At 49.1% G+C, this 14,272-nt stretch overlaps 1 protein-coding gene across 3 annotated transcripts in view; it reads right to left on the bottom strand.

Annotated features, from left to right (window-relative positions):
• Window positions 1-1,702: 1,702 nt before the first annotated feature.
• Flnb (filamin B) overlaps window positions 1,703-14,272 on the bottom strand; it is a 130,815-nt gene continuing 118,245 nt past the window's right edge. For all 3 annotated transcript variants that reach the window (XM_051172872.1, XM_051172880.1, XM_051172889.1), the window contains 5 exons: window positions 13,685-13,817; window positions 10,231-10,407; window positions 6,066-6,284; window positions 3,463-3,666; window positions 1,703-2,155 (listed from right to left, as the gene is read on the bottom strand). In XM_051172872.1, coding sequence (XP_051028829.1) covers window positions 1,968-2,155; window positions 3,463-3,666; window positions 6,066-6,284; window positions 10,231-10,407; window positions 13,685-13,817 — 921 coding nt within the window. In that variant the 3' untranslated portion in view covers window positions 1,703-1,967. The remainder of the gene's footprint in view (window positions 2,156-3,462; window positions 3,667-6,065; window positions 6,285-10,230; window positions 10,408-13,684; window positions 13,818-14,272) is intronic.

Here is a 14,272-nt window from a genome sequence, read left to right as displayed (position 1 = left end):
TACAGAGGCTGGGAGTCTAGGACAGGCTTGCACGGCAAGGAGAAGGGCGCATCTGCCTTACCTTGCTCTAAGCTCAGAGGGAAACAAACTGTTCTAATATGTAGCCAAGTATAGAAGGAAAAGACAAAACCAACCACAGTAGAGGATGCAGCTCAGTTGGGATGCCCAACCACAGTAGAGGATGCAGCTCAGTTGGGATGCCCAACCACAGTAGAGGATGCAGCTCAGTTGGGATGCCCAACCACAGTAGAGGATGCAGCTCAGTTGGGATGCTTGAATAGGACATGCAAAGCTCCCATTGTGAGGTCGGAAAGTATAGGCCCAAATCTGCTATAATTTGAGATCTGGGTAGGTCTGTAAGTGCGTGGTGTAGACTGTATCCACGTTAGTTTTGTCACATGTAAAATGTCAACTGACCAGTGGTAAGGATTAGTAGATGGAAGGTTAAACACACCTTGAATCATCAGTAAGCATTTTCCCTAGCAAACACAGAGACGGGGGTTGAGGGGGCGGGCTTGGGAGGGGTGCAGATGGTGGCAGTAAGCACTGTGTCTAAGGCAATGGGGGCATGTGACAGACCTTATTTGAGAACAATCCTGAGAATGAATATTCCTGTTATTACGCATGAGGTTTTCTTAAAAGCCAGTTTCCACCTGGGCTATATATCTAGGGGGCTCCAAAGTCGTCATGTTGATACCATGGGCCCACATGGCCTCTTGAATCTCCCCGCCTGAGACTGGCGCTGTCTGGCCACCTGTCTACTCAGGAAAAGACAGCCCTTTGCTCGCAAGAAGGGGTCAGTCCCGTGGTTAAATCATACTACCTGCACTTACAAGAGACAGGAGGGGATGGCCAGAGGCCCAGACCCTTGATTTTAAGGACTCCAAGAATGAATGAGAGCTGCTTATGGAGCAAACATTTTATTTAATAAGTTATGAGATACACTTTCCAGTCGGCATTTGATTCCAGTTAGGTCTCCATGTCTGTCATGCCTGTAGCCCTTTCACATCCGGCTCCAGATGCGCCAGTTTCCCAGCAGGCGGCCTTTACCACCCACACCTCTCCAGCTGCTGCGCCTTGGTGCAGGATATCCACTTCTCCCCTGCCTGCCACATGCACAACAACAGCCACAACACCCCATTTGTGTTGTTGTTAACATTCGCTCTAGCCATTAGGCAGCCTGGCGATGTTTACACAGACGCCTTTAAAGAGATCTCAGGAGGATCCACACGTTAGTGTCTTGGTCATTAAAGGCCTCTTATGGGTCAATGAGTGCCCACCCCCTGACGGCTTTTGAAGAAGGGGGGCCCTGTAATAGTTTATCAGTGGCCTCTGCCATTTAGCAGCAGCCATGGTAGCAGCCCTGCATTTGGCCATGACCACGTGTCTTCAAGGCTGTTTATAAAGCAGCAGGCAGGTGCAGAATTCCCAAAACTGGGTCCAGGGTGTTCTGCATGCCTCCTGCCCCCTGAGGCTGGCTTTGGGATGAAATCAAGGTGGCCAGGGCCCATGACAGAGCTTAGACATGGAGTGTGATCGGGGTCAGGCTTTATTTGTCGTCTAGACTTGAGGGAAGTGGGTTGCAAGGGTCTTTGGCAAGTGAGGTGCAAGACCCCCCTTCTGCAATGGATATTTTTGCTTGGTAGATGCCCGAGTAGACCAGGAGCTTAGGAGAGCCAGTCCATCTTGCCCGTGTTCTTGGTCTATCTGCAGTGACCTTTGAACTTAAGAGTCTCGATTTGGCCAGAGTACTCTGCACGTTCTTGGCCCCAGCTTGCCTTCTTACGATGCCCCACATGCCCTCAAGAGTCACATCTAGGGCACTAAAGGCACTTGGAATGAGTGGCAAGGTTTTGGGATGGGGTTTTGGGCCCACCAGCAGACTGAGGACATTGTGAAAAAATGAATTACAAACTAGCCACACAAGCAACTGGAAGGACTTCCTCCAGGATGGGATGCATGTTGTTTTAAGGCACGGTGACATGAAAGGGGCTGCCAGGGATGTGCTCTTCCCCCCACTTCACAGCCAGAACGTACTCTCCCCTCTCCTTGACAACGTATGTGACGTTGTATTGTTGGTTGCCCACATGCTTCATGGAGACCTCTTCACAGGGGGTGGTGGGTCCATGGACCCCGATCAACAGCATGTTGGACCCTGGGGGAGGAGAAGGTGTTATTGATCAGATGAGATGGCCAAGCAGAGAGAGAAGGGAGGAGTGTGAGGACTAGGGATTACTGGCTGAGCTGGGATGATGACATTATAGTCTTTTGACAGATAGCAAAGTATATCCATTGCCAGGAGAGACAGCCTGACTTGGGTTCAAATGCTCTGACACCCACTGCTTTGGTGATCTCAGTCATGAAACATTTCTTCTCTACCTAAACTGCAAACCAGGAAAGGCTACTACTAGCTGTCTCTTCTTTTGTTATCATCATTTTATTTTATTTTGTTTTTGTTTTTGAGACAGGGTTTCACTGTGGGTGCTGACAACTGAGCATGGGGTCCTGAAAGCAAAGTATTGGTTCAGGGTCCCCAAGACCAAGTTCTCAGCACAAGAGAGATGTGTTTGCCCCAGAGGGACAGAGGGCAGGAAATAAGAGACAAAGACAGGAAACAGAGAAGGAGGGAGAAGGGAAAAGAAACAAAGGAGAGGGAGGGGGGTACGATAGAGGGAAGGGAGAGGGTTAAGAGGTGTTTGTCCCAGAGGGGCAAAGGACTACCTGGGAAAGAGAGGAGACAGACATGGCTCATTGGCAAATGGTGGTTGACAGAGGTAAAATGGGAAGCCCAGTGTTAGGATGAGGTGTTTAATTTTAATGGGCACATTAACTAGGTGAGCCAAGGGGGCTTGTGATTGCTGAGCTTCAATGCTTCGATAGCTGGACCTTCTTCTGCTCGCTTTGGCAGCACATATTCTGAAAATTGGACCGATAGCTGGACCTTGGTGGTCAGCCTCAGCAGGAGGAAGTGGCCAAATAAAGGAATAGACCTTGGGGGCTTTAGGAATGTAATCCAATGGTTTTAGCAAGGCAGAGGGAACGGGGGAGACAGGCAAGACCTGCCAGAGCTGGTCAGAGTCCCTTCAGGTCCTCTGGAAGAGTAGCCAGTGCGCTTAACTGCGGAACCATCTCTCTAACCCTAGTCAATTTTAAGCTATGGTTAAAGCAACTGGTGTCAAAGAATGGGGTTAGGTAATTCATCAGTTCAGTTTGCTTATTGGAAATGGGGATACCACCATCTTTCCATTTGTCTTGGTGAAAGAATCAAAAACCAAAAAAGGGAAAATATCTAAGAATATTAACAACAGAAGGACAGAAAAATAAACATGGTTATTTCTAAGCAGGGAGGGTGGGGGGTGGACATTACAGAAGACCCTAGGATGGGGGACACTGAAATAGGCAGGTGTCTCGTCTATATAGCACCCCCATATCAACCCTTCCCAGGAGAGCCGTGTTGCCTACCAGCTTTGCTGCAGTCCACAAGGAAAGAACTCTTCTGGCCCACAAAGGCTTTTGAAAGCCCTGCTCCCTTGGAGGTCACCTTGCTGGCATCTGAGGACGACTTGGGCACGGCGCTATAGCAGGTTTCCGTTGAGGACCTGGTTACTGACTCCACCAAGATGGATGAGGTCTCATTGGCTGAGCCTGGGCTGACAAGACGTTGGCCTAGAACATGGGAAAGAGGGAGGCGTAAGTGGCCAGGCCAGTGGGTGTTTGTGTGGAGTGTGGTCCTGTCAGCCTGGAGACAAGTGTACCGCTTGCAAGATGCAGGAAAGCTCCAATACAAGTATACAAAAACCCTGGTCCAATCAGCGTTTCACATCTGTATAGCTATTTGTGGCAGAAGGGTTCAAAATCCAGATCACAGTGTATGCCAGGTGAGCAAACCACCATCACCCAGGTCCTCCATTCTTTTTGGTTTTTCGTTATTTTTGCTTCTTTTTTCTTTTTCCACAGGGTCTCATTTAGGCAAGGCTGGTCTTGAATGCTTGGGATTCCAGGAGTACCCTACCAGGCCTGGCTCCCAGCCCTTCTATCATTACTTTAAGAGGACAGGGTCTTGCTATGTAGCCCAGGCTGGTCTCAAACTTTTGATCTTCTGGTCTCAGCTTTCTGTGGTGGATAACAGGTATTTACCAGCGACCTATGTCATCTGAATCATTGGGGCCTCACCCAGACAGGTAGAAGAATCTAGTTTCCTGGGCAAATGGACCAGGTTCAGCCATGGCTGAGAAGGCCCAGTACCCGCTCCAAGGATAAAGACTCAGCAGAATCCACATCTTCTTATTGTGTGTACGGAATAGCTTATATATAACGCAGTGTGAACAGAGAGCTTGGGAGAACAGAAGTTGACTATAAGCTCGAGGGGGGATGCTTTCCTACCTGAGCTCGCTGTCTTTCTACAATGAGCTCACAGCACTATGTAACAGAGAACCACGTGGCCCAGAAGGGACAGCACTGTGTGTGCAATGCTTCCCTGGGCCTTACTGTCTGGTCCTGATTTCAGGGTTTTGAAGGTAGGATTAAAAGTTTGGCAGAAATTTAAAAAACAAAAAATTGTAACACGAGGAGTAGAAGTGAGGTCCCAATTCAGCAAGTGTATGTCATTCAAGTCTACAAATATTTCTTTTCTGAGCTGGGTAGTGGTGGTGGATGCCTTTAATCCCAGCACTTGGGAGGCAGAGGGAAGTAGATCACTGTGAATTCGAGGCCAGCGTGGTCTACAAAGCTAGGACTTTTAAGGCTACAGAGAGAAACCCTGTCTCAAGGCGGGAGGGGGGTGGGGGTGGGGGAAGAAGAAGAAAGAACAAGAAATATTTCTTTTTTTGCTAGAGATGGAAAACCGCCCAGCATCCTTTCTTTACTTCTTCACTCCTTCAGTCAAATGATTTATTTTTCCAAGTCTGGGACATACTGGATTCAGACATACTATTTTTTAAAAAAGGTTTATTGATTTAATGGTATAAGTGCACGTGCTTGTGTGAACTTATGTGTGTCATGTGCATGCAAGTACTGTGGTTCAGGTCACAGGAAGGCGCTCAATTTTCTGGAACTAGAGTTACAGGCATTGTCAGCTGCCTGACGTGGGTGCTGGGATCCCAGCCCAGGTGCTCCACAGGACCAATATATGCCCTTAAAACACTGAGCCATCTCTCTAGCCCCACACATCATCCCCTGTCTTTTGAGTTTTAAAACAAGTTCATTAAAGAGTATACTTAGGAATGCTACCGCTTTTGATTTATTAAAAGTGAAAGTTAAATTTCTCTATGCTTTGTACTGAAGGGCAGAGCTACTTGCTTCCCTCTGCAGAACCCTTGAGTAATATAGCATAGGGCTGTTGTTTCTGCTCTGTGAGAATAAATTTAAAAATTCTTTTCCATGATTCTCTTAAAAGACAATGAAAATAACAGAAGATAGCATAAAAAAAGCTGCGTCTCTACTCATTCATAGTATTGAGGCTGATATTTCTATCTATCTACTTACCTACCTACCTACCCACCCACCCACCCATCTGCAATCACAGACTATAAGGTTTACTTTATCTGCTTTTATAAGTTCTGTCACCTCTCTAAATTCAACACCATTCAATACAGAAGTTCACACATTATCACAGAATCTGCACGTATGTAGAGAGCCCCTGAGACCAAATATTACTGACCCTCTGAGACAATGATGAATTTATAGCTCTATCAAACTGCAGTAGAACTCGAAGGGCAGGGGCTGCTGAGACTCTATGAGCGCATCACGGCTTGTGTGAAGACTGGACCCCAAAGTCATATTTCTCTATAACTTAATTGTCATAGCATAAAAAGAACCAATTACTTTTCCTTCAAAAGCTCGTCTTAATGTCTGGAGGGCAGGCACGCCCCCACCCCACCCCCGTGCTCACAGAACTGGGCAGTGTACGTGCTGCCCACCTATCATTTCTGTACATTCAAGGTTAGATGTAGACTCAACATATCTTTAAAAAAAAAAAAAAAAGCACCTGTGGTTGTTACTGTTGATAATTTTACAAGACCTACTTTATAGGGCAGAAGAGTAAAACCAGAGTGGATCCTCGTTACCTGTCACCTTGGCCTTGAATGGACTTCTCACGATGTGGTTGGGCCCACCATACTTGACACCAATCAGGTAATTTCCAGGGGCCATGGGAGTATACATGACTTTGTACCCTTCTGGGGTTTCCTGGCAATCCATTTTGACCTTGGATGGTCCCTCAATGGTGACGGATAATGTCCCTGGGCCTGCTTGAGTGGTGTTGATGAAGAATTCTGACTGGATACCTGGGAGAGGAAGCATGATATTTATGAATGGTTTGGAGGGACAAGGGGCTATTTCCTGGAAGAGTGACACAATGGTGAGACACACACTTGGCCACACTAAGTGCTTGCTGTTGAAGCATGGGCACCAACTGGCCCTAGGGCTCCACGTTCCTGCCACAGAGAAGCTTAGGCTGTTGGGGTGTAGCTCCCTTGCCCAGGCCAGGTCAAAAGCGTGGCTGACATTTCGCCCACTAGCACTGATTGCCTGGACTATTGTCTCAGGGAATGTGGCTGAGGGCGAGGAATGCAGTTGTTACTGTGAGTCTGAAGTGCTGCCCCAGGCAATAGAGCCCAGCTCTGCTTCTAGGGGAGTAGCGAGGGGCGTGGGCCTCACTGGCCTCTTCCTTCTCTTCCTGGTAGATCAGGTGAGGAACCCAGTCCCTCCTCCCTTCCTCCTCACCCTAGCCCCTGTGCTGAATCCTGAGGCTGATGCTTCCAGCAAGTCAGTCCACTCACTTTGCCATGAACACCAGCAACAAGAGAAAGATGAAACTGAAACTCTGCTGGCTGAGCACCACACCAGACCCTACGCCCCAGGCCGCTCTGCGAGCCCAACACTCTGTCAGGGTTTCCTATTCCGTATGCTGTTCAGGTGTGACTCAAGGTGCATCACCAGAAAGTGGTGTGCTGTGTGCTTGTCACTTGTGCACAACTGTGTCTAGACCCAAGAAGCTGGTATGTGGTGGCAGGGAGAGGCAGGTGGGAGGGTGGATAGGAAGACTGACATACAATACAGGCAAACTGCCACATACATCCTACTTGGCAGCCCTCAGATACCTGACCTCTCAGACATTTGCCCTGTGACAAAAGGGAAGGCAAAGACAACATCAACTAATGACACAGCCTGCTTGCCCTGCTAGCCTCCTTTCAGTTCAGAAGGGCACTACACGGTCACTGGGAGCTGCTGGGGGTCAGACACTAGGTGCTGTCCATTAGAAGTCCTCTAGGGGGCACCCTAGTGCAACATCCTCTAGCAGCATTGTAGCTCTGCCAGAGCCTTAGCCGCCAACCCAGCTGGGAAATATTTTGGTTTAACTACAGTTCCTAGGCCAGAGAAAGAATTATTGTTCTGGTTATCAATAAGACAAAGAAGCTGTTATGGTGTGACACCCCCACCCCTCAACATGAGCCAGCTGTTTCTGGAAACTCCTGAGGCTGCTGACTACTATCCCACCTTGACTCTGACCTCCTCCCTTCCCTCACCCTCCAGTAGCTGGGGTGGAGCCTGGGGGCAGCTTGGAGCCACAAAGGGGCAGTGTGTCCAGGAAGTGGCAGCAAGTTGGTGAGAACAACCGCTCTGAAGGTGAAGCTGAAAAGACTTGGGTGTCCAGGATAAAATCTCCCCCACATTTTTGTTTGTTTGTTTGTTTTTCGAGACAGGGGTTCTCTGAGTAGCCTTGGCTGTCCTGGATTCACCTTGTACACCAGGCTGGCCTCGAACTCACAGAGATCTGCCTGTCTTTTCCTCCTGAGTGCTGGGATTAAAGGCATGTGCCACCACACCCAGCTCTCTCCCCCACTTTTTAATCAATCCAAAGCCCGAAAAGGCAGGGATGATGTGAACAAGGGGAAATCAGGAATCAAAGTCAAGAACTAGCTGGGTGTGGTGGAGCACCCCTTTAATCCTCAGGGAGACAGAGGCAGGCAGATCACTGAGAGTACAAGGCCAGCCTGGAATACAAAGCAAGTCCAGGACAGCCAAGGCTACACAGAAAAACTCTGTCTCAAAACAAAACAAAAGTCAAGAACGACCCAGTGTTCACTTCCTCTTAGAACACTTGTCCGCACACCCGCCCCCCATCACTTTGTTCATCCACAATTAGGGCTTAGCACAAGTATGGCTTAGACATAATACCTGCCCATTTTATTTATTTGCTAGGGCACTGGCCCAAGAGAAGAAACTCACATGCAGACATATATCACCATTAACTCTGGTTATAACCATGTGATGTGCATGGTGGTGGCCCTCCCCCACTCCCATGCTGACCCTCAGGGCTGCTCCAAAGGGTCCCAAACTCTGTGGTCTAGCTCCTCCCCCCCACCCCCACCAGGCTTCTGTCTGGAACTCCTGCCCTCAACTCTCTCCATTTGCCACTGCGAAATCTGCAGAGAGTAGCAGTGAAGGCTTGAGCTCAGACATACAGCGAGTGTGGAAATGCAGATCCTTTTTTGGAAAGGGCTCATCTCTGGATGGATATTTCGGGACAGCCTGGGAGCAGGCTAGGAAAACAAGATGCCCTGTCTGTGAACAGAGCTGTATTTGCGAAGGGTGGAAGTGGTGAGCTCCAGGCCTTCTCTGCCTGGGAGCGTCTCCCTGTAAGACCAGCTCCTTAGCACTGCCAGAGCACAGCCTGACATCCAAGCTCCAGAAGGGTGACAAATACCAAGAGGAAGTAGAGGGAGGTGTGACAGCAGCAGCCAACAGGGGGATCGGGTGGCTTCTGGCTGGAGCTCTGAGGCTGCTGTGGGGCCAGGCCAAGGCCTGCTGTCTGCTCTACTGCCAGGAAGGCCCCATGCCTGCATGGCTGCCTAGAAACCATTCTGGAGGGTAGGCGTTCTGGTTTACACTCCTTAAGGCCAGCTGGGGTGTAGTATGTGATGCTGGGGTCAGAGGCACAGACTTAATGATCACAAAGCTGGGGCTGACCCCCAGGTCCTATCAACTCCCAGCTGAGCGGGTCAGGACGGTGTTGGACCACTGGACCATTTTGCCTTGTTCTCTTAATCTGCAAAGTAGATCTCCTCCAAGGGCAAGGTACTGGCTCAGAGTGAAGTAGGGAATCAGGCTGGGTGTGCCAAGGGCATCTGGCAGGACCAATGCCACTGAGGGGGCTGGTTTTATGGAGGACACTGCTTTGGCTAGACTTCCTGGCAGCACGCCAGTCTACCGGACACTCCCAACTCGGGCAGGGCCTCTCTACCACTTCAGAGGCTCTTGCTCCAGGGCTGTTTCCTGCAACTGCAGCAAACCACCCCCCTAATGCATGGGGAAGACAACCAGTTCTGTCCCAAGTTACGGCATGGCAGGGGGGCAGGAAGACCAAGGGGGGCATTCAGGAACCAGGCTCTTCCCAAGAAGCCCCAAGACTAGTAGTGTCCTGTTGAGTCCACACTGTGGACTCTCTCGGCAGACACTTAACAAGGACAGAGTCCCCATTACCCCTAGTGCTAATGTGATGGACAGCTGAGGCTATTTCAAGCCGACCGCATTTTTGGTTCAAGTTACAAAAGCCAACCAGCAAATAAAAAAAAGAGCACCCAGAAATATCTTTCAGATGCCCAGTGAAAAGGTGAGTTGTCCTTTCCACAAAATTAAAGTCGAACTGGGAATCTGTCTATCATGGAAACAGCCCTCTAGTTGACTTAGCCATTAAGTACCACGCCAGCCCGGAGACAGGCAGCAAGTAGGAAAGCCTCCATGACTGGCGACTGACTGGCCAGTAGTGCTCACCCCTGCAGGAGGCAGAACAGGTCCACGGAGGGGTTGCAACAGGTTCATAAAGCTTGAGGCCTCCTCGAGGCCTTTCAGCCTTTCCCTTCATCTGCAGTGAACAGACTGAGCGAAGGCTGGCGGTAGGCCCGGGAGCTAAAACCACCAACTCTGTGCAAAGAAAACTCTGCAAATTAATGACACTGTGCTGTCACCATCTTGCCCCTAGGACTGAGAACTTATTGAAGAAAAACATCTGGGCTACAACCAACAGTAATGAGGTGTGACAATACAGGCCTCACTCTGGATTATCCTGGTTCAAACAACAGTTTCCAAAGTCCACCAAAGTGGGCATGCCTGCATTTTCCCAAGGAGAGAGCACAGAAGGCCTCCATGGGGGTGGGGGGGGGTGGGAAGATGTGCACCCCAGCTTTGCCCTAGAGCTGCTCAGGTGACGAGGAAAGCAGTGTCTCTCACCTGTGGTGCCTCCCTCAAGCCCAGCACCATAGGCTGACACTAGAGCAGGATTTCCTGCTTGGCCAGGCTCTCCGACTCGCACTTTGAAAGGGCTCCCGACCACGTGGCTCCCATTGAACTTGACATCGATGGTGTGGACGCCGTTCTCGTGGGGGATGAAGCGAACGGCGTACTTATCTAGAAGGAGAAGAGACACCAGGTAAATGTGGGGGCAGGCAGCCTGGAGTTAAGTGGGGGCACAGCATCGCAAGCAATCTGAGCTGGCCAGCACTGAATCATTTAGAGACACTGTTCTGCTGGGAGCCTGGCCTCTAACACACAGATTTCAAGGCCAGCTAGACTTACTTGTGTCTCCTTAACCAGCCCTCTGGGAAATGCTCTGACTCTCTAGTCCTGTTATACGCTCAGACGCCTGCCTTACAATCCACCCTTTATGAAAAAGTTCGCTTCTCATCAGGTTTGCCTATTTGCCCAGTTGAAGGGAAAAATACAGTTCCAACTGGCATTAAGGCTCTCTCATTAAGCCCTAGGCAAGCAACTGTCAGCAACTCAAACAGCCAGGCTTTTCTGTTTTAGGTCACAACACGTGTCAAGGTCATCTGCCAACAGACGATTGCCTAGACTGGCCTCGCATGGCAAACCACATGGTCTCTGCACCAGTTAGTCTGTGGCTCCTTTAGGACCCGAGTCTATTAAAGGTCCACCCAAACCTTCTTTTGTTTCACTGGTAGTCTCCACAAAAGGAATGTTCTAGGCAGAGTTATCTACCCGTATCTTTTGGCACTGCACTTCCTCCAGCATTTCCCAACTGGGTACCCACCTCCTTCCTTGAAGCCAAAATGTTTTGGGGGAAGTGAACCCCACCCCAAGGGCCAGATTCAGTCCCTCACAGGATGGGGGGAAACTCTCTCTAAGGTGAATCAATTCATTTCTTCAGTCACAGGAAGTGACTCAGGGATGGGCATGTGTCCCAGTTCACTGAGGTGGAGGAGAGGCTTGCTAGAGATTTGTCTCCCAAGACTTCTGAAAAACGTCTCTAGACTAATACGGTATGAAAACGTTACAGCAGGTGCTGTTGCAGCCATCTTGCCACCAAGAAGGCAAGAAGCCTTGAAATGGGGAAAAAACAACAACAACAACAACAACAAAAAAAATCAAAACGTAAGGGCGTACTCCGCCCGATGTCATATGATGGGACATACTTGGGAACCTGAGGCAGGAAGATCTGAGTAGGAAGTTAGGATATATGAATTCCAGGCCTGCCTGGGTTATACAGAGGGCCTCTAATCTCAAAACTCAAAGTCAAATCAATAAAAACTCTTTGGGGCTTTGGAGAACACCCACCAATGACTGAATCAAACCACCGTTAAACTCTTCTGTAGACCCCAAACTTGGCAGTAATACGAATTACTGCGCCTCGTCACTTCACGTGGGTGTTCTATCATTACAATCAATAACACCTCAGCCACAACATGCCAGGAACGATTTTAGATACCACTGAGGCTTCAGAGGCTGCCTGGGCCAAGGATGTACTGCACTTGCTGCTATGCTCGATGCCAGGGACATCAAACTAACACCACCACCTGGCTATCTGGGAAATGCTCCAAGTAAGAAAGAGACCCTGGCCAACCCTGTGCACCTGGCTAGCCCGATATCCTTGGTTCTGCTAATTGTATGGGTACCTTCTTACCCAGTCAGTGTGTGTGTGTGTATGTGTGTGTATAGGCCAGAGGCTGATACTGGGTGTCTTCTTCAACAACTTTCCACCTCATTTTTTTTTTTTTTTTTTGAGACAGGGTCTCTCCCTGAACCTGGAGCTCACTGGTGTGGTTAGATGGACTGGCTAGTAAGGCTCCTGTCCTCTCCCCTCACTCCACCTTGCCCCGCCCAGGTCTCTCTCTCTCTCTCTCTCTCTCTCTGCTTTTCAAGACAGGGTTTCCCTGTGTAGCCTTGACTGTCTTGTACTCACTTTGTAGACCAGGCTGGCCTCGAACTCACAGTGATATGCCTGCCTCAGCCTCCCAAGTGATGGGATTAAAGGCATGCACCACCACTGCGTGGCCCATACTCAGGTCTTTATGCTTGTACTTAACAATCTCCCTACTCCTTAGAGGCTGCCTTTCAGAATTCACTCCCAAACCCTAGGGCCAAGTGGTGACCAAGTGCTAGGGACCTGCACCTTTGGGGCTGCGGTTCCATTCTGCCTTCTCAAGGGCAGCAGCTCACCACTTTGCTGGTAAGATGTTCTAACACTCTTTGTGACGTGGCCTAATGTTGGCTAAGACATGGTCAAGGCCTCCTCCCCACTTTGTTTCTCCTGAGCTCCCGTGTCTTTTCTGTCCAGTGAGAGGAACATACATAGCTGTTCACCCATGTTCTAGGCCAGTGGTTCTCAACCTCCCAATGCTGTGACCCTTTAATACATACTCTTCCTCATATTGTGGCGAGGAAATAAAATTATTTTTGTTGCCACTTCGTAACTGTAATTTTGTTACGGTTATGAATCATAATGCAAACAGCCCTGTTTTCCAAGTCTTCGGCAATTCCTGTGAAAGGGTCCAATGAGCCCCAAAGGGGCTGTAACCCACGGGTTGAGAACTGCTGCTCTATATTTCCATCCTCACTGGATGCAGGTGAGCACACAGCAAATGCCCAACAGCAATAGGTGTCAAAGACCACATTGAATGAAGCCTTCCTGGCCCTGCCTAGGCAAAAAGTGTCCCTCCCACTCTCACACCCCTACAACCCGCTCCTTGGTTCTCCTGGAGCATCACTTAGGGCTGTCTCTAATCCTCAGGTTTTAAGCCTCATTCTGACTAGTTCTAGCCGATTGCTTTTTTTTTTTTGTTTTTGTTTTTTTGAGTCTTGCTTTGTAGCCCAGGCTAGCCTTGAACTTGAAATCCTCCTACTTTAGTTTCTCAAGTACTAAGATTATAGATATGGACCAACGCCAGTAATGCTTTGAGGCTAGAACTGTATATGCACTAGCTTTACTTTCCTGCCAAGTCTCTAACATATAATAAGTGTTCATCGACAAAATGGCCCCTTTAAAGCTGACTGACATCAGCATCCCATAAATTGGAGGCATTAAGCCCCAGAGTCCTGGATTCTCTTGGAGTCGGGTAAGATCAAAACAGCCCCATGTCAGAAAGCCAGGAATATAATAAAACTGTAAGGTTCTCTTAAAATACGATCGAAAATTGTGACTAATGTCATGTAAAAGGAATCTGATAAAAGTAGCAGGAAATAAAGTAGACTTTATTTAAAGAGGAAAGGAGAAGGGTTATTAATGTCACATAAAGAGTCTCCGTGTTCCTGGCAATCACGTCTACTCCATTTTATAAATGATGCCCGGCAGTATGGTGGCTGAAGAGTCCTGCCCCAGGGGGCACAGCTGTAGGACAATCTGCTAGAAACACTGGTGGTGAGAGCCAGTGCCAGCCCTGCTGCTTACCTGGCTCAAGTTCAGACACGTGGCACTCCTCTACGGCTCCTGAGGGGCTGTGCACCTTAGCATCAATCTTTCCTTTTGCACCATTCAACCTTATAGCAAAGGATGCTGGCTGGTTAACCTTTAATCCTGATTCCTGAGAATTCAATACATTAGACAGGTTATGGCACCCGGTGTTCCTGCTCAGCGGCACACACTGACCCAAGGGAGGTTCCAGGTGGAATTCTCATGCAACAGGCTCAGAAGATTCTTTCTCCCGTATATACCCAACGACAAAACTGGGTAGCTGACTTACTTATGCTTCCACATTCCTACCAGTAAACAGAAACACACTGCACTCTTTTGAGACAGGGCATTTCTATGTAGCTTTGGCTGGCTTGGACTCACTTTGTAGACCAGGCTGGTCTTGAACACTCAGACCTGCCTGTCTCTGCCTCCCTGAGTGCTGGGATTAAAGGTGTGCACCACTGCGCTGGGCTCACACTGCACTCTTTTATTCAGACATTCAGGGTGGGAGAATGCTTCAGGGACAGGAGACTTGAGACATTTCAGTCAAGAGAACTATGATTAGAGCATCCCAAACAAGCTCTG

The sequence above is a fragment of the Acomys russatus genome, chromosome 3 (genome assembly GCF_903995435.1).
Source record: "Acomys russatus chromosome 3, mAcoRus1.1, whole genome shotgun sequence".
Taxonomy (NCBI): Eukaryota; Metazoa; Chordata; class Mammalia; order Rodentia; family Muridae; genus Acomys; species Acomys russatus.
Note: the sequence above shows the minus strand (reverse complement) of the source record. Positions and strands in the feature narration are given on the sequence as shown.